General features: G+C 40.2%; 1 protein-coding gene across 1 annotated transcript in view; it reads left to right on the top strand.

Annotated features, from left to right (window-relative positions):
- Positions 1 to 20,698, top strand: part of DOCK4 (dedicator of cytokinesis 4) — a 282,165-nt gene that overhangs the window by 106,681 nt on the left and 154,786 nt on the right. The window contains 3 exon segments of the mRNA XM_007469745.1: positions 1,756 to 1,880; positions 2,961 to 3,123; positions 10,152 to 10,258. Coding sequence (XP_007469807.1) covers positions 1,756 to 1,880; positions 2,961 to 3,123; positions 10,152 to 10,258 — 395 coding nt within the window.

Here is a 20,698-nt window from a genome sequence, read left to right as displayed (position 1 = left end):
GCGCCCGTCTCTGGAGCTCCTTTAGGCAGCGCTCTTAAAACCCCTCTCCTCGCGCACCAGGAAACACAGAGGCAAGAAAAGGTCTCTTGCCTCTTGGGTAGGTCCAGACTTTTCCCCGGACTCCCTCCCGGCTAGCCGTGGCGCACTAACCCCTTCGGGCTATGTTCAAGCCGCCAACCCCAGTCCTCTCCCTGAGCTCCGACCGAAACCGAAACCGAGCCTCAGCTCGCAGCCCCGCCCGCCCCCGGCGGGTGAGCACACGAGCCTCTCGGGCTGGTGAGCGCCGGTCGGCGCCGATCCTCTGTGCGGGAATCTCTCCGCTTTGCCCTCCGCGCCCCTGTTGCTGTGCTGTCCTCCGCGGCTCCGAAGCTCCCCGCTCCGCCTCCCGCAATCTCCGCCCGCGAAGGGGCTCCTAGTGTGTGGAGACCTTTCCTCCTTCACGGCTCCCTCCCACGGGTGCAGGTACCGTCCTTATCCTTTTGTCTCTGTTTATTCTTTTTTCTCCTGCCCTACCCAGGCACGTGGGGAGTTTCTTGCCTTTTGGGAGGTCTGAGGTCTCCCGCCAGCGTTCAGTAGGTGTTCTGTAGGAGTTGCTCCACGTGTAGATGTATTTCTGGTGTATCTCGAAGCTCAGGTTCTTGATGTCTCATCGCAGAAAGAATTCAGTGAGAGACAAAGTGATAGGTAAGAAGTGGATTTATTTAGAGAGAAACACACACTCCACAGACAGAGCGTGGGCCAAGTCAGAAGGCGAGAAAGGCCTGGTGATTTACTTTCTTAAGGAGAGATTTTTTATTAGGAAAAAAATATATTGCTTTTGGGCCTTCACATGTTTGAAAGCTACGTTAAGTAAATTCAACCTTGCCAACCTCACCAACATTTACCTTCAAAAACTTTCTAGTCACACTTTGTTTACTTACTGCTCATGTCCGTATCCACTCACTGTTTACCCCTAATTTAATTCTTACAGGAGAGATCAAAGCATGCTGTCAAGCGTGTTTGCCTCACTTTGCTAGTTGGCATTATATTCTATTTTTTTCTTGCAGTAATAAGAAAGGGGCAAGATGAAAAAGCATTCAAGTTTATAAATTGCTAATGGAGAAACAAAAATAGATGATATATGTGTACATAGACTATGTCAGTTTGAATCCAGGGCCTTTCTCATTTGTTTTACAGCTTGATGGCAAGAAATATTAAGCCAAGTGTGTCTGTATGACTGACGTATTCTACATCTGTGTTCATAAACACTAATCTGGATTCTTCCAGTAGTGAGGTCATTTCATCCATGAACTTTGGAAAAGATTTAAATTGTAACTGTACCCTTTGCAGTCCTATCATTTTCTTCCATTTAGGTATTTCTTCTTCTCTAAATGCTGTGACTTTAAAGTATTAGGACTGGTTTCTTTGAGCCACCCCTGCTAGGCTGTCATTTTGTAATCACACCTCAAAAATGAAATGAGGGAAATATTGGAAAATTGTGAAATTTGACAACACCTTCCTACCCAGGCCCAGTACTGTCCTCCTAAATGTGCATCTTAAGTATTGCTAATTCAGACTAGCAGAAACTGGCCTTTGCTTTTCTTGGATGTTGGTAGTAAGGGTGGGGACCTTTTTATAAAAGTATAAATATTGTAGATTTTACTTCTATATGTATGCTATAACACTATTTTTTATGAACGAAAGTTTTTCTTGACAGAGTACTTTATTACACTTTTTACTATATATAACATGGTTTCAATTTTCCTCTCCTACTAGGTGAAATGCGGAATGATTTATACATCACTATAGAAAGGGGAGAATTTGAGAAAGGAGGAAAGAGTGTGGCCAGAAATGTGGAAGTTACGATGTTCATTGTAGAGAGTAGCGGCCAGACCTTGAAGGTACGTTAACGCTGGATTCTTTTTGGTAAAACAATTCCACATCCTTGCTTTGGGTTCATCTTTAATGAGATCAGTTAATTTCTGATTTGCAGTATTTCCAATCTTATTTTTCTTTTCCACCCCTGTGTAGTTTTTTTTTAATTATGAAAATAATTTCTTTTCAGAAAAGAAAGTAGGAAAAAAAAAAAGGCTTTTACAGTTTGTTTGTGTCAGAGTGTGGCCAGAAATGTGGAAGTTACGATGTTCATTGTAGAGAGTAGCGGCCAGACCTTGAAGGTACGTTAACGCTGGATTCTTTTTGGTAAAACAATTCCACATCCTTGCTTTGGGTTCATCTTTAATGAGATCAGTTAATTTCTGATTTGCAGTATTTCCAATCTTATTTTTCTTTTCCACCCCTGTGTAGTTTTTTTTTAATTATGAAAATAATTTCTTTTCAGAAAAGAAAGTAGGAAAAAAAAAAAGGCTTTTACAGTTTGTTTGTGTCAGCAATGTCCTCATAACAGCTATTCCTTAAATGTAGCATTTTTATGCCATTTCCTTCTTCCCCTTTCATCTGTCATAGTTTTGAAGAGGCATACTTTTGCTTTTGACAATTGGTAAAACAAAACAAAAATCATATGTCATCCTATGTATTTTCATTTTAACCAAAATAGGGCATGAGGATTAAGCTCTTACTAATTGGGGTTATAATATCAGGTTCCTTTATGGAAGAAGTGTTTCATGTGAGCCCGGGGTTTAGTGAGTTTTACAAGAAGGCACAGAACAGGCTTTTGGCTGTAGCAGGTTGAGAATTTTATCATGTAGTTGACTCCAAATTGGGCACGCAGTTGCCCATTTCACTCATGTCACTGAGGTCCACTCTTAGCCGAGTAGACCCTGGGAGACCAGCCTCAGGATGAAACAGACACAGCCTGTCAGCAGAAGCAAGTGCAGAAACAGGCCTGTAAAGAACTGAGGAGGTAATTTCACCTGAAGTTCTATTTGGGGAGCAGGCAGATACAGCAAAGCAATTGCTCTGCTCCTCCCCACATCATCTTGAAATGAAGCTGTCTTTAACCTGCATATTTCCTTTATTAGGATTTTATCTCCTTTGGCTCTGGAGAGCCACCAGCTAGCGAGTACCACTCGTTTGTGCTTTATCATAACAACAGTCCCAGGTGGTCCGAGCTACTGAAACTTCCTATCCCTGTGGATAAATTCAGGGGAGCGCACATCCGCTTCGAGTTCCGGCATTGTTCCAGTAAGTGTTTGGCAGGATTGTCTCCATGGCTTTGTTGTGCTGGGTAGTCTGCTAACTGAGCTGAAACAACAGTGTGGGCTAATCTGTAGAAAGTGTGTGACAAACCAGAAACCTCCACAAGAGAGAAACGAAGGTGAGTGAAGTCCTGGGAGGTGAATGAGCTCACTTCTCGAAGAACCAATAACCTCTGTGGAAACATAGATGCAAGAGGGGAAGGAAACAGAATACCTATGGAAATCTACAGGGTTCTTCTTAAGTTGGTCACTTTCATAAAACCCAGTTCATCACTCTCACAGTCTGGAAAGACTAGATAGAAAGAGAAGATGAAGCAGTAAAGACCTGACTGGCTCAGGTGGTTTTAGGCAGTCCTGACCCATCTGCTGTCTCTCCAGCCAAGAGCTGATCCAGCTCTCAGACAGCTCAGGGGAACCCTCGGGGACTTTCCTAGGCATGTGAAGTCACTAGAAAAGCCTCTGATTGGCTCCAATTCATATTGATTTGCATATATCTACATCACCGTGCATCCTCAAACAGTATTCAAATGAGGATCAAGTAATGTCAACTCAAACAGGTCTTAGAGATGATGTGAAGTAATTTCCCCATTTTATAGATCTAAAAAACCCAAGACATACAGACGTTACAGGATTTATTCATGTGGACATTACTTACCCATAAAGTTATCATTTCCTGTTGTCTCTATTTTAATTCTTTTGCATTCATTACCACCCTCTGAAGCCTCCACTCCCTGCCTCCACCAGCCCCCAGTCCAGGGATCTTCTGGTTTTCCCTGTGCCCCAGAAGTGTGCACTTCTGGTAGTGTACATTGTGACCAGAGAAGGTTCTGGTGAATCTTGCTTCAAGAGCAGTATAATAATCAAGAGAGGGACTTTCCTGGTAGCACAGTGGTTAAGAATCCACCTGCCAATGCAGGGGACGTGGGTTCGAGCCCTGGTCTGGGAAGATCCCACATGCCGTGGAGCAACTAAGCCTGTGCGCCACAACTACTGAAGCCCGCACGCCTAGAGCCCATGCTCCGCAACAAGAGAAGCCACTGCAATGAGAAACCCACGCACCGCAACAAAGAGTATCCCCCTCTTGCTGCAGCTAGAGAAAGCCCGTGTGCAGCAACAAAGACCCAACACAGCCATAAATAAATAAATAAATAGATAGATAGATAGATAAATAAAATCAAGAGATAGAGAAGAATCACATTATTGGGGAAGCAGCAGGCTCCTCTCCAGTCTGAAAGGAATGGAGGCATTGCCAGTAGATATGCGGTGACCTCGCCTGAGTGCTATGTAACTCGCCCAAGATTCAGGGAGAGGAGAAGTACTTGGTCTTGTTGTTGGGACTTTGGAACGTTTTGGAATTAGCTCAGAAGCTCCACCAGTTATGCTTTTGTAGATGTTTCAGAATACAGGGAGATGGCTAGCAGGGTCTTACCATTCTTCCAAATTCCTAGAAGAGTTTCATGGGTAGGATTTAAAGTGAGAAAAAATAAAGGACTTTCCATGGTGCCATACCATTCCTTCCACCAATCTTTGTTATAAATTCTCTCTTGGGCCTAATATGAGCTTTGAGCTTTAAGGAAGAAAAAGGGGAAAATGAAAGTGAAATGGGAGAAAAAGGAGAAAGAACATTTGGAGAAAGTTACTATAACTCAGAACTTGGAAACTGGACTAAAGGTGATTTTCAGTAGAACCTGTTAGATCTCTGCCATCTTGTCCTTGTACTTCAAACATTGTCCACAGGGTTTGGGTTTGTTTTGTTTTTAATGTTCATTGTTAAAATTCAGAAGAAACAGCAACATGTAAAGAAGAAAGAAAATCCCTACAAATAATCAGTGTAGTCATTTTATCACATGAACTTCCAATTGTTCTTTGTGTGTACATGTATTTATTTTAAAATATTTGTTCATGAAACAAGTATTTATTAAATACCTGCGGTATGTCAACCATTTTACTGGGCATTGAAAATACATCAGTGAACACAACAAAATACCTCCTCTCATAGATCTTTCACTCTAGAGCGGGAAGACAGACAACACTTGAGCAAATAAATCTATAATATATCAAGTAGTGTTAAATACAGTGAAGAAGACTAAACTGGAGTTCGGTGCTAGAAAGCAGTGGTGCTATGTTGCTGTCTTACATAGGGCAGTCAGGATAGACCTCTCTGATAAAGAGGTGTGTCAACAACAACATAAAAGAAGTGAAGGTGTGAGCCTTTGGGTATCTGGGGAAAAAATATTTCAGGCATATAGAACAGTAAGTATAAAACACTTGAGGTTGAAACATGGTTGCCATGAAATATGGTTGGCACTGTCAAGGAATAACAAGGAGGCCAGAATGAGCAAGTGAGAGAGTTTGGAGGTGAGAACCAGAGAGGTAGCAGGGGAGCCAGATCCCCTATTGTCTTTTAGGTCATGGGAAGGACTTTGGACTTTATTTGGAGTGAGAAGAGGCATTAGAGGCTTTAGTTTGAAGATAAGTCTGGCTGCTATATGGATGATAGATTGTAGGTGGGCCAGATGGGAACAGGCCACTTAGGAGGCTTGTGCAGTCCTCAAAGTAAGAGATTTAAATGGTTTGATTCTTGTCTACAGATTTATTGACAGATTGGATGTGAAAGAAGGAGAAAATTCAAGGTTGACCCCAAGATTTTGGCCTCATTATGAAGTGGTCATTTAATGAAGTGGGGAAGACAACAGGAAGAATCTGTTTGGAGAGCAAAAATCAAAACATCCCATTTTAAATATGTTAAGGCTGAGAAGTCTGTTAGACATTCAAGATATCAAGTAGGCAGTTGAATGGGATCCAAGCTGAAGACTTAAACTTGATAATGAGAACATATAGTTCAGTGATGCGCTGTAAATATTTAACCAGTGCTCAGGGTGATGGAGAGAGGAGGGGAAGCCCTAAATTATAGCATTTGCTGATTCCATGGGGTAAATACTCCCACCACGGTCAATTTCAAGCTGCCAACGTGACATCACTGATCTTGGAGTTGGGGAAAGATGTACACTGTCAGCTCTTGTGAGCCAGTACAGGCCAGCTCCAGCACATCACAGATGTCGAAGATTTTCAAAGCCATGAGACTGGTGAGATGTCTAAGTAAGTTTAGATAGCAAGGGAAGTCCAAGGATGGATCCCTGGGGCACTGACACCTTTAGATTTGGGGAGAATGTAAAGTAGCCATTATGTGGATTAAGAAGGACTAGCCAGTGAGGTTGAAGGAGAATCGAGGAAGAATAGAATCCAGGAGACTAAATGAAGAAAGTTTTTCAAGAGGGAATTGATCAGATGTGTCAGGTGCCAGTGATAAATAAGATAAGGACAGAGAAATTATCACCTGATTCGGCATCATGGAGGTCATTGAACCTGACAAGTTGTTCTAGTGGATTTGTGGTGTTGAAAGCCTGGCTGGAGTGAGTCAAAGAGTAAGCTGGAGGAAAGGGCAGGCAGTGAGTATAGACAAACCTTTTGAGAAACTTTGCTATAAAGAATACAGGTGAGCAGAGAAATGGGACAGTAACTATAAAAAAAAAGTGGGTCGGGCTTCCCTGGTGGCGCAGTGGTTGAGAGTCCGCCTGCCGATGCAGGGGACACGGGTTCGTGCCCCGGTCCGGGAAGATTCTACATGCCGCGGAGCGGCTGGGCCCGTGAGCCGTGGCCGCTGAGCCTGAGCGTCCGGAGCCTGTGCTCCGCAACGGGAGAGGCCACAACAGTGAGAGGCCCGCGTACCGCAAAAAAAAAAAAAAAAAAAAAAAAAAGTGGGTCACCAGAAGTTGGTTTTTTGGTGTTGTTCTTTTTTCAGATGGAGCATTTAAAGGATGTTTGTTAGAGAGAAATCATTCAGTAGAAAGGAGAAACTGATATAGAAGAGTGGGGACAGCTGTAGGAGCAGTGTCCTTGGGTTGGGGAAGGAGCAGGGGACCCGGTGCTCAAGGTTAAGAATTCGCCTTGGGTAAGAGCAGTTCAGACCTAGTACAGGAAGACAGATGCAGGTGGGTAATAGGTGGATGCTAGGGCATGTGGGAATTCTCTCTATATGAGCTGAAAGTGCGGGAAGTGTCAAGGTATTGGAGGCTTGAGAGGAGAGGAGAATGGATGAAATTATTGTCTGGAAAAGTAGAAGAGTGAGTTCATTAGGTAAATGTAGGAAGTTTGCCTATCCTGGGGCGCTTTTGTGGTTAGTGCACATTAATTAAACTTAGATTAGTGTAGGCATGGAATGAGCCACAAATTGGATTTTACAAGGGTGCAGTGTTATTAGTGGAAGTGTGGAGGGGGGAGGGGTTGAGGGTATTTTCAAGGAAGTGATTAGAATGATGGACCACAGAAATGGGAAGTTGGAGTGGAGGGGAATGGAGGGATGGGTCAATAAACTGGGGGTCCCAGGGGGCAGAATTGTTGGAGTTGAGGTACAAGAAAGAATGAATTGAAAAGTTAGGAGGTAGAATCCATGAACTCAGGGTTTTCATTAGTAAAAGAGTATCGTGTTATGCATATTATACGTAACAGTCCATTCAGTTTATTAATCCTGATCTGATAGCTCAGGACAAAAGGCCATGCACTTTAAACTTTGTTTGGTATTTATTTTTATTTTATAGCAGAAGGCAAATTTGGGGAAACTGTTGCTTTGTTCCTTATCTTTGCTAATTTTATGCATCTTGGATTCTTTTTATCTTTCTGAATTGAATACCAAAAACCACACCAAAATGACAACTTAGAAAATTATTTGTAAATAAGTCTTCTCCCCTAAATCATAAGTTCCATACCCAGCAGCTCATTGACATAGAAATCTCTTCCCAGAGATCTTTGCTGTGACTTTTGTTTAACTTTATTTATATTTATATTTATATTTCCCCAGTTTACCTCTGGGGTTGAAATCAATGATTTAAAAAGAAGAACCATTGCTATAATCACATTTTCAGGGATGTCCTCGTGCTAGGGGCCTAAGCTAGCCAGCCAGAATTACTACTCTCTGTGCAGGGTTCCATGTCCCTGTGGTTAAATGCCAGAAGCAATGTGTTTGTTGCTAGAGCCTCTTGTCTAATCCTCAGGATCACCATATCTGACACCTCTAGTGAGGGTCTTACTGCATCCCAAAGCTGGACTTCTCTATCAAGTATAACCTCCGCTTATGCACTTGTGTGGGAGAGAATAACCGTCCAGCCAATAATGGCTGCCAGCCCTGCAACTCTGCCCTACACATCTAAATACAAGGAGAGGGTCCAGTTGAACAAACCAGGTTCTTTCCATGCTTTCTCCATTTTTGGAGAAAAGGAAGGTGTGTGGAAAGAACTGCAGTGGTACTGAAGAGATCTAGAACAGGTTGCCTGACATTGTAAGATCTCAATTTCCTTCTCTATGAACAATTGCCAGTGACCCTTGACATTTCTAGCTGTTGTAATTCACAATTAGGCATCTGAAAACCTCATTGCCTCATTTCTGACTTCCAGAATACTACTGCAGTAAGCTCTTATCAAACTATAGAATGCTGTTTATGTTTTTCAGCATGCCTTATTCCAAGGAGGTGGCTTCTGTAGGGCTCTGTGTTTGCATATGTGGCTGTAGGGAGAGTTCTGTCATGGACCAAAGCAGAGCTGAGAGCCTCCCTTTCCAGGAGGAGTAAGCAAAATATTGCATTTCACATTCATTCATTCACTCGTTCATTTGTTTACTGTACATTTATTGAGAACCTACTATGTTCTTGGCATTCTTTGAGATACCAAGCATAGATTAACTTAATTAGACAGGAATCCTGCCCTCCATGGTGCTTACGTTCAGGAGTGGAGGGTAGGTTGTGAGGAGAAGAAACAGGAAATCCACAAATATAAAAAAACAAAAAAACAAAAAAAACACCATAATTTCAGATAGTGAATCCCATGAAGCAAATTAGTCAAGGAGTGTAACTTGCAGATTATGAGGCAGGAATATGGGGTTAGAGGGTGGCTACTGTACATAGAGGTCCCATCATAAAAGCTGCTCTTCATTGTGTAAAAGGAGCTGGTGTGTGTGTGTGTATTGGGGGGTATATTTCTTGACGATCACGCATCGTCACAGTCTATGTATCTGAACACAGTTGTGTAAGCATACACTTAAATAATTGACTAATTTTCACAGGGAATTATACTCAGTATCTTGTAATAACCTATAAGGGAAAAGAATCTGAAAAAATATATATACATATATATAACTAATCACTTTGATCAAACTATAGAATGCTGTTTATGTTTTTCAGCATGCCTTATTCCAAGGAGGTGGCTTCTGTAGGGCTCTGTGTTTGCATATGTGGCTGTAGGGAGAGTTCTGTCATGGACCAAAGCAGAGCTGAGAGCCTCCCTTTCCAGGAGGAGTAAGCAAAATATTGCATTTCACATTCATTCATTCACTCGTTCATTTGTTTACTGTACATTTATTGAGAACCTACTATGTTCTTGGCATTCTTTGAGATACCAAGCATAGATTAACTTAATTAGACAGGAATCCTGCCCTCCATGGTGCTTACGTTCAGGAGTGGAGGGTAGGTTGTGAGGAGAAGAAACAGGAAATCCACAAATATAAAAAAACAAAAAAACAAAAAAAACACCATAATTTCAGATAGTGAATCCCATGAAGCAAATTAGTCAAGGAGTGTAACTTGCAGATTATGAGGCAGGAATATGGGGTTAGAGGGTGGCTACTGTACATAGAGGTCCCATCATAAAAGCTGCTCTTCATTGTGTAAAAGGAGCTGGTGTGTGTGTGTGTATTGGGGGGTATATTTCTTGACGATCACGCATCGTCACAGTCTATGTATCTGAACACAGTTGTGTAAGCATACACTTAAATAATTGACTAATTTTCACAGGGAATTATACTCAGTATCTTGTAATAACCTATAAGGGAAAAGAATCTGAAAAAATATATATACATATATATAACTGAATCACTTTGCTGTACACCTGAAACTAACACAACATTGTAAATCAACTATACTGCAATTAATTCAAAAAAGTTGACTAATCTTTTTTTCCCCTACAGCAAAGGAGAAAGGAGAGAAGAAGTTGTTTGGCTTCTCCTTTGTCCCTCTGATGCAGGAAGACGGTAGGACTCTTCCAGATGGCACTCACGAGCTCATTGTGCATAAGGTAACGTCAGTCAGATGTTGGGGGCAGCTGTGAAAAACAGGGCTGAATTATTAGCTCACTGTCTTATCCTCACTGTGGAAAAGAGAAAAAAATGACTGCAAAGATACTCTTCTGGAAGATTGCTGACAGGGAGAGTGTCTTTTGCGAATATTGTCTCTATATTCTGTCATATTCTAACACCTATTTTAAAGATGATTTATTTTTTCATCTTAATTGAAGTGTAGGTATTTGGGCAAGTCTATAGGGTGACCTTAAAGTCCTTTCCCTTGCTGTAATAGGATTAGATAAACCTTACAAATAAATTTTTAAATATTCCCAATACCTGCTTTTTTATCTGAAGATCTGTATACCCACAGAAGTAAATTTAGCAAGGTCAGCTTTATATTTTTCTTGTCTGCTGCTCTCACTAAGCAAGCAGAGAAATGGCTGTTCTTTGTCATGACAGCTTTAGTGGTTGTTACTTTCTAGTTTTTGCCTCAAGAATTGTCATAAAAACATTTGGAATAAAGGATAGTGTAGGAGGCAACAAAAAGAAAACTCACAAAACAAGAGATCCTTAGAAGTTATCGGAGAATACCAGTAATAATGAAGTATAGAATAAAAACACTAGCAACTATGAAAGAGAGAATTAAAGTACATGATCTTCTCCAAAATATTTCTCCTTTGCGTTTCTCCATTTCTGTAAGCACATGCTATTCCAAGCTCTAGTCAACTCTCACCTGGGCTAACTAGTCCTGCCGACCTGCACCTTATCTCCCTCTAGTCCATTTTCCAGCCAGCCAGGGCGACCCATCTAAGGTGCAGATCTCACCAGGCCCCTTTCTGATATAAACCCACTGAAAAGCTCCCCATTGCCAAGAGGGAAAATTACAGGCTCTTAGCATGTGTCAGGCTGCCTCTTCCCTATTGCTTCACCTCTCACCACTTCGGGTCGTCTACCTGATGCCATAGCCACATCCAGCTCTTTCTGGTTCCTCACCTCCTGCCTGCTGGTTCCCTCTGCTCCACCTGGCACACCTGCCTCCCCCTGTCTCCCCGCAGCTGACACCTCCTCATCCACAGAGGCGCACCTTGGCCAGAACCTTTATTCAGGAGAATGGTCCCCACGCCCCAGCCCCCTACTCCCTGGATTTCCAGCTGGCTAAGTGCGCTCCCATGAGTTCCCTGGATATCTGCACACACCTCTTACCATTGTCCTCATTACATTGTCCCATGATTGTCTGATGATCCCTTGACTTAACTCTGGTAGATATATGAGCCCTTCAGGAGCAACAACTGTGTCAGAGGGGTTCTGGCATGTGGCAGATGCACGGTGAAGATATACTGAATGAATGAAGGAGATTACAAACAAAAACTTTCTTTACCTTTGGATTATTGCTAGTAAAATGAGTGTCCCTGCACAACACACCTGGCAGTTTTTGTTTGTGTATGTATATGTATGTGTATATTTCTTGAATCGTTTATTTTCTAGTTGTTTGTTCAACACATTGACTGCAAACCGCAGGGCAGGCCCTCTTCTGGTGACTGGGAATATAGTGGCGAACAAAATAGTTAAAGTCCCTCCATTTCTGACACGTACATTCTCTAGACTTCGAAAGTGACGTAAAGGAACTCACAGTGTTAAAATACAAAGAAAAAATATTTTAAAACAGAGTAACCACTAAAGCAAACAGAGGAGCTAAATGCACTAGACACCTGAGAATCTATTTATATCACCTTTAGGTCTGAGGCCCCTTTATGTGATATGGGTAACATGACAGCCAATGTCTTCAGCTACAGTTTTCCAAAAGACATTAATGGTACTTGATGTGAATGTTTGTGATCTTGCCTCTGCATACCATTAAATCTTCACACAGAAAAGGCAGAGCTAAGGTTACCATTAGCTTCCTAATAATATTTAGAAGAATAAATCACTTCTTTATGGTATTTCACCATGTGGGCTCTCTCACCTGTGGGTCAGAGGGTGTTTTTTGGGCAGGTGCTAAGTTTCCAGTCAAGTTCAGGTTGACTTCCTCTAAACTAGTATGAATAACACCAAGATTCTTACTTGCTAATTAGAGATACCCATATACTTAAAATGCCAGGAGGACAAGTAGCAGAGCTTCCTTCTCCATGTGATCATTTAGGAGTTCAACTGGTATTGATTCCCAGACAATCATTCTACTCCGCTACCAGGGGCCTGTTGTGGTGCCTTTGGCAGAACCATTTTTCTCAGAAGTAGAGCTTTGAATCATCTCAAGCCCTTCCACAAATTTTCACTGAATACCCAGAATTATAATCCATAAAGCATTATGAAAATTTATTTGAGCATCAACAGTTTAAATGGCAGGTGTTCCCAATGATCTTTCTCCATCACAAAGGAGGCTGAGGATGGTATCTGTAGATCATCTAATTGGGGGCAGACCTACATTGTGTAGATCCATCAGGAAGCATTAGCTCCACAGAAAAACCCTAAGTAGCTGAGTTGTCTTATGATTAGGGTTATTGTTGCTTAAAGAGGTATGGGATACTTGCCAAGCATAACATCTTATGTTTTTCATCTAGTTGATGCCATGGTTTTGTTTTTCATAGCACTGAGCCAAGAAGTTCAGTTTCAGCTTAAGGCCACTTGCAGGTTATGATTATAAAACCATATTATGAGCATAATGCTTATCCTTCCTCTGCCATGGCAGGAAGGAGCACAGCCTCCTGATGATTGCAGCCTTGAATTTATTAATTTAAAAAAAATTGAACGAAAAAAACAAAGAAAGTTAGGGAGACGAGTGGATTTCAAATTACTGGGTAAAAAAAATAGCCCATTTAATAAGTGGTGTTGAGATGACCACAGTAGGTGTTAGAGGGAAAAATAAAGAGCTGGATCACTACCTTGCTTCTTGTACCAAAGCAATTTCCAGATTATATGTAAAAAATAAAACTGTAAGAGCCTGCATACTATGAGTGAACATTTTTAGAAAGTTTAGGTAAAGAGGGCATTTCTAATGATGCCTCTCAAATGTTACAAATCAGGTACAAAAAAATGTGTAACTGGCTAAATAAAGTTTAAAACCTTTTTATTGATAAAATCATCATAATCAAGGCTAAGAGACACATGATAAACTGAAACATGGTTGCAACACAGCTTACAAAGGGGGACTATTCCCAGTTTACCAAAAGTTATCACAAATAAGTAAAAAAAAATAGAAAAAATTTGCTAAATGTTACAAACAAGCCATTCAAAAATAATAAATGCAAGAATATAAAATAAATATATGAATAATCAAAGAAATGTAAGTTAAATAAAGAATGGGAAATCTTTTGACCTATTAGGTTGGTAAACACTTTTAAAACTGAGAATTGGCAAAGAAGATTAAAGGGAAACGAACACTCTCTTGCATTCATAGAGGGAAATGTGAACAGTATTGTCTTTCTGGAGGACAGTTTGGCAATACAATATTTTAAATGTGTATATCCTTTGGCTCAGCCATTCCACATCTTGGTATTTATTGGGAGAAGATAATCAGATAAGGTGAGCAAACATGATTCAACGATGATCAATACAGATTCCTTAAAATATGGAAAAACTGGGCTTCCCTGGTGGCGCAGTGCTTGAGAGTCCGCCTGCCGATGCAGGAGACGCGGGTTCCTGCCCCGTTTCGGGAAGATCCCACATGCCGCGGAGCGGCTGGGCCCGTGAGCCATGGCCACTGAGCCTGCGCGTCCGGAGCCTGTGCTCCGCAAATGGGAGAGGCCACGACAGTGAGAGGCCCGCATAACGCAAGAAAAAAAAAAAAAAAAAAAAAAAAAATATGGAAAAACTTGAAAGTAATCTAAATTACCAATAACATAGGTCTGGTTAGATACATGAGTTAGTTATATCCATATAATGAATGAAATACTACATAGTCATTGAAATAATGTCTAGTGGAAATTTTTATGTGCATAGAAAAATGTTTATAATATATTGATAAACAGCATTTTATATATGCATACATTTAGTGTAAGACATTTTTATAAAATTATTTAAATGCATGTCCACATGTATATATGTGCATAGCAATGCTTGGAAGGGTGTCCTAAAATATTAACAACGACTTTGTTTTTACATTTCTTTCTTTTTTTTCCTTCCTGTTCAGTGGTTCACACGAAAGTTTTCTCTTTTTTTTTTTTTTACATCTTTATTGGAGTATAATTGCTTTACAATGGTGTTAGTTTCTGCTGTATAACAAAGTGAATCAGCTGTACATATACATACATCCCCATATCTCCTCCTCTTGCATCTCCCTCCCAGCCTCCCTATCCCACCACTCTAGGTGGACACAAAGCACCGAGCTGATCTCCCTGTGCTATGCGGCTGCTTCCCACTAGCTATCTATTTTACATTTGGTAGTGTATATATGTCCATACCACTCTCTCACTTCATCCCAGCTTACCCTTCCTCCTCCACGTGTCCTCAAGTCCAATTCTATGTCTGCGTCTTTATTCCTGTCCTGCCCCTAGGTCCTTCAGAACTTTTTTTTTTTTTTTAGATTCCATATATATGTGTTACCATACGGTATTGGTTTTTCTCTTTCTGACTTACTTCACTCTGTGTTTTGCGGCTGCTTCCCACTAGCTCTCTGTTTTACATTTGGTAGTGTATATATGTCCATACCACTCTCTCACTTCATCCCAGCTTACCCTTCCTCCTCCACGTGTCCTCAAGTCCAATTCTATGTCTGCGTCTTTATTCCTGTCCTGCCCCTAGGTTCTTCAGAACTTTTTTTTTTTTTAGATTCCATATATATGTGTTACCATACGGTATTGGTTTTTCTCTTTCTGACTTACTTCACTCTGTATGACAGTCTCTAGGTCCATCCACCTCTTTACAAATAACTCAATTTCATTTCTTTTTATGGCAGAGTAATATTCTATTGTATATATGTGCCACATCTTCTTTATCCATTCATCTGTTGATGGACACTTAGGTTGCTTCCATGTCCTGGCTATTGTAAATAGAGCTGCAATGAAGATTGTGGTACATGACTCTTTTTAAATTATGGTTTTCTCAGGGTATATGCCCAGTAGTGGGATTGCTGGGTCATATGGTAGCTCTGTTTTTAGTTTTTTAAGGAACCTCCATACTGTTCTCCATAGTGGCTGTATCAGTTTACATTCCCACCAACAGAGCAAGAGGGTTCCCTTTTCTCCACACCCTCTCCAGCATTTATTGTTTATAGATTTTTTGATGATGGCCATTCTGACTGGTGTGAGGTGATACCTCATTGTACTTTTGATTTGCGTTTCCCTAATGATTAATGATGTTGAGCATACATTCATGTGTTTCTTGGCAATCTGTATATCTTCTTTGGAGAAATGTCTATTTAGATTTTCTGCCAGTTTCTGGACTGGGTTGTTTGTTTTTTTGATATTGAGCTGCATGAGCTGCTAGTATATTTTGGAGATTAATCCTTTGTCAGTTGCTTCATTTGCAAATATTTTCTTCCATTCTGAGGGTTGTCTTTTCATCTTATTTGTGGTTTCCTTTGCTGTGCAAAAACTTTTAAATTTCATTAGGTTCCATTTGTTTATTTTTGTTTTTATTTCCATTTCTCTAGGAGGTGGGTCAAAAAGGATCTTGCTGTGATTGATGTCATACAGTGTTCTGCCTATGTTTTCCTCTAAGAGTTTGATAGTGTCTGGCCTTACATTTAGGTCTTTAATCCATTTTGAGTTTATTTTTGTGTATGGTGCTAGGGAGTGTTCTAATTTCATTCTTTTAAATGTAGCTGTCCAGTTTTCCCAGCACCACTTATTGAAGAGGCTGTCTTTTCTCCATTGTATATTCTTGCCTCCTTTATCAAAGATAAGGTGACTATATGTGTGTGGGTTTATCTCTGGGCTTTCTATCCTGTTCCACAGATCTATATTTCTGTTTCTGTGCTGGCACCATACTGTCTTGTTTACTGTAGCTTTATAGTATAGTCCGAAGTCAGGGTGCCTGATTCCTCCAGCTCCATTTTTCTTTCTCAAGATCACTTTGGCTATTCGGGGTCTTTTGTGTTTCCGTATAAATTGTGCAATTTTTTTGTTCTAGTTCTGTGAAAAATGCCAGTGGTAGTTTGATAGGGATTGCATTGAATCTGTAGATTGCTTTGGGTACTATAGTCATTTTTGCAGTGTTGATTCCTCCTATCCAAGAACATGGTATATCTCTCCATCTGTTTGTATCATCTTTAATTTCTTTCATCAGTGTCTTATAGTTTTCTGCATAGAGGTCTTTTGTCTCATTAGGAAGGTTTATTCCTAGGTAGTTTATTCTTTTTGTTGCAATGGTAAATGGAAATGTTTCCTTAATTTCTCTTTCAAATTTTTCATCATTAGTGTATAGGAGTGCAAGAGATTGCTGTGCATTTATTTTGTATCCTGCTACTTAACCAAATTCATTGATTAGCTCGAGTAGTTTTCTGGTAGCATCTTTAGGATTCTCTATGTATAGTATCATGTCATCTGCAAACAGTGACAGTTTTACTTCCTTTCTGATTTGGATTCCTTTTATCTCTTTTTCTTCTGTGACTGCTGTGGTTAAAACTTCCAAAACTATGTTGAATAATAGTGGTGAGAGTGGGCAAGGGCAACCTTGTCTTGTTCCTGATCTTAGTGGAAATGGTTTCAGTTTTTCACCATTGAGAATGATATAGGCTGTGGGTTTGTCATATATGGCCTTTATTATGTTGAGGAAAGTTCCCTCTATACCTACTTTCTGGAGGGTTTTTATCATAAACGGGTATTGAATTTTGTCAAAAGCTTTTTCTGCATCTATTGAGATGGTCATATGGTTTTTCTCCTTCAATTTGTTAATATGGTGTATCACATTGATTGATTTGCATATATTGAAGAATCCTTGCATTCCTGGGATAAACCCTACTTGATCATAGTGTATGATCCTTTTAATGTGCTGTTGGATTCTGTGTGCTAGTATTTTGTTGAGGATTTTTGCATCTATGTTCATCAGTGTTATTGGCCAGTAGTTTTCTTTGTTTGTGACATCTTTGTCTGGTTTTGGTATCAGGGTGGAGATGGCCTCGTAGAGTGAGTTTGGGAGTGTTCCTCCCTCTGCTATATTTTGGAAGAGTTTGAGAAGGATAGGTGTTAGCTCTTCTCTAAATGTTTGATAGAATTCGCCTGTGAAGCCATCTGGTCCTGGGCTTTTGTTTGTTGGAAGATTTTTAATCACAGTTTCAATTTCAGTGCTTGTGATTGGTCTGTTTATATTTTCTTTTTCTTCCTGGTTCAGTCTCGGAAGGTTGTGCTTTTCTCAGAATTTGTCCATTTCTTCCAGGTTGTCCATTTTTTTCTTCCAGGTTGTCCATTTTATTGGCATATAGTTGCTTGTAGTAACCTCTCGTTATCTTTTGTATTTCTGCAGTGTCAGTTGTTACTTCTCCTTTTTCATTTCTAATTCTATTGATGTGAGTCTTCTCCCTTTTTTTCTTGATGAGTCTGACTAATGGTTTATCAATTTTGTTTATCTTCTCAAAGAACCAGCTTTTGGTTTTATTGATCTTTGCTATTGTTTCCTTCATTTCCTTTTCATTTATTTCTGATGTGATCGTTATGATTTCTTTCCTTCTGCTAACTTTGGGGGTTTTTTTGTTCTTTCTCCTATTGCTTTAGTTGTAAGCTTAGGTTGTTTATTTGAGATGTTTCTTGTTTCTTGAGGTAGGACTGTATTGCTATAAACGGCCCTCTTTGAACTGCTTTTACTGTATCCCACAGGTTTTGGGTCATCGTGTTTTTATTGTCATTTGTTTCTAGGTATTTTTTGATTTCCTCTTTGATTTCTTCAGTGATCTCTTGGTTATTTAGTAGTGTATTATTTAGCCAACATGTGTTTGTATTTTTTACAGCTCTTTTCCTCTAATTGATCTCTAGTCTCATAGCATTGTTGTCAGAAAAGATACTTGGTACGACTTCAATTTTCTTAAATTTACCAAGGCTTGATTTGTGACCCAAGCTAGATTATAGCTTGGGTCGCAAATCAAGAATGTTCCATGAATACTTGGGAAAAAAGTGCATTCTGTTGTTTTGGTTGGAATGTCCTATAACTATCAATTAAGTCCATGTTTTTTAATGTATCATTTAAAGCTATATTTCCTTACTTATTTTCATTTTGGTTGATCTGTCCATTGGTGAAAGTGGGGTGTTAAAGTTCCCTACTATTATTGTGTTACTGTTGATTTCCCCTTCTATCATTGTTAGCATTTGCCTTGTGTATTGAGATGCTCCTGTATTGGGTGCATAAATATTTACAATTTTTGTATCTTCTTCTTGGATTGATCCCTTGGTCATTATGTAGTGTTCTTCTTTGTCTCTTGTAATAGTCTTTATTTTAAAATCTATTTTTTCTCATATGAGACCTGCTACTCCAGCTTTCTTTTGATTTGCATTTGCATGGAATATCTTTTTCCATCCCCTTACGTTCAGTCTGTATGTGTCCCTAGGTCTGAAGTGGGTCTCTTGCAGACAGCATATGTACAGGCCTTGTTTTTGTATCCATTCAGCCAGTCTTTGTCTTTTGGTTGGAGCATTTAATCCATGTACATTTAGGGTAGTTATCAATATGTATGTTCCTATTACCATTTTCTTAATTGTTTGGGGTTTGTTATTGTAAGTCTTTTCCTTCTCTTGTGTTTCCTGCCTAGAGAAGTTCCTTTAGCTTTTGTTGTAAAGCTTTTTTGGTGGTGCTGAATTCTCTTAGCTTTTGCTTATCTATAAAGGTTTTAATTTCTCCATCGAGTCTGAATGAGATCCTTACTGGGTAGAGTAATCTTGGTTGTAGGTTTTTTCCTTTCATCACTTTAAATGTGTCCTGCCACTCCCTTCAGGCTTGCAGACTTTCTCTGAAAGATCAGCTGTTAACCTTCTGGGGATTCCCTTGTATGTTAATTGTTGCTTTTCCCTTGCTGCTTTTAATATTTTTTCTTTGTATTTAATTTTTGATAGTTTGATTAATGTGTGTCTTGGGGTGTTTCTCCTTGGATTTATCCTATATGGGACTCTCTCTGCACTTCCTGGACTTGATTGAATATTTCCTTACCCATATAGGGAAGTTTTCAACTATAATCTCTTCAAGTATTTTCTCAGTCCCTTTTTTTTTTTCCTCTACTTCTTCTGGTACCCCTATAATTCAAATGTTGGTGCATTTAATGTTGTGCCAGAGGTCTCTGAGATTGTCCTCAATTCTTTTCATTCTCTTTTGTTTATTCTGCTCTGTGGTAGTTATTTCCACTATTTTATCTTCCAGGTCACTTATCCATTCTTCTGCCTCTGTTATTCTGCTATTGATTCCTTCTAGAGAATTTTAATTTCATTTATTGTGTTCTTCATCATTGTTTTTTGCCCTTTAGTTCTTCTTGGTCCTTGTTAAACATTTCTTGTATTTTCTCCATTCTCTGTCCAAGAATTTGTATCATCTTTACTATCATTACTCTGAATTCTTTGTCAGGTATACTGCCTATTTCCTCTTCATTTGTTTGGTCTGGTGGGTTTTTACCTTACTTCTTCATCTGCTGTGTATTTCTCTGTCTTCTCATTTTGTTTAACATACTGTGTTTGGGGTCTTCGTTTCACAGGCTGCAGGTTCGTAGTTCCCATTGTTTTTGGTGTCTGCTCCCAGTGGTTAAGGTTGGTTCAGTGAGTTGTGTAGGCTTCTTGGTGGAGGGGAGTGGTGCCTGTGTTCAGGTGGATAAGGCTGGGTCTTGTGTTTTTGGTGGGCAGGACCACACCCGGTGGTGTGTTTTGGGGTGTCTCTGAACTTATTATGATTTTAGGCAGCCTCTCTACTAATGGGTGGTTTTGTGTTCCTGTCTTGCTAGTTGTTTGGCATAAAGTGTGCATCATTGTAGCTTGGTGCTCGTTGACTGGAACTGGGTCTTATTGTTGAGACAGAGATCTCTGGGAGAGCTCTCGCCAATTGATATTATGTGGGGCCAGGAGGTCTCTGGTGGTCCAGTGTCCTCAACTTGGCTCTTCCATCTCAGAGGCTGAGGCCTGACACCCAGCCAGAGCACCAAGACCCTGTCAGCCACACAGCTCAGAAGAAAAGGGAGGGAGGGAGGGAAATAAATAAATAAATAAATAAATAAAATAAAGTTATTAAAATAGAAAAAAACTATTAAAAATAAAAAAGGTAATAAAAAAAGGAGAAAGAATGAAGAGAGCAGCGAAACCAAAAAACAAATCATCCAATGAAAGCAAGTGCTAAAAACTATACTAAAAAAAAAAAAAAAAAGGGCTCCCCTGGTGGCGCAGTGCTTGAGAGTCTGCCTGCCGATGCAGGGGACACGGGTTCGTGCCCTGTTCCGGGAAGATCCCACATGCCGCGGAGCGGCTGGGCCTGTGAGCCATGGGCACTGAGCCTGCGCGTCCAGGGCCTGTGCTCCGCAACGGGAGAGGCCACAACAGTGAGAGACCCGCATACAG

The sequence above is a fragment of the Lipotes vexillifer genome, unplaced genomic scaffold (assembly GCF_000442215.2).
Source record: "Lipotes vexillifer unplaced genomic scaffold, Lipotes_vexillifer_v1.1 scaffold597, whole genome shotgun sequence".
NCBI lineage: Eukaryota > Metazoa > Chordata > Mammalia > Artiodactyla > Lipotidae > Lipotes > Lipotes vexillifer.
The sequence above is the reverse complement of the archived record's forward strand: the minus strand, read 5'-3'. Positions and strand labels throughout refer to the sequence as shown.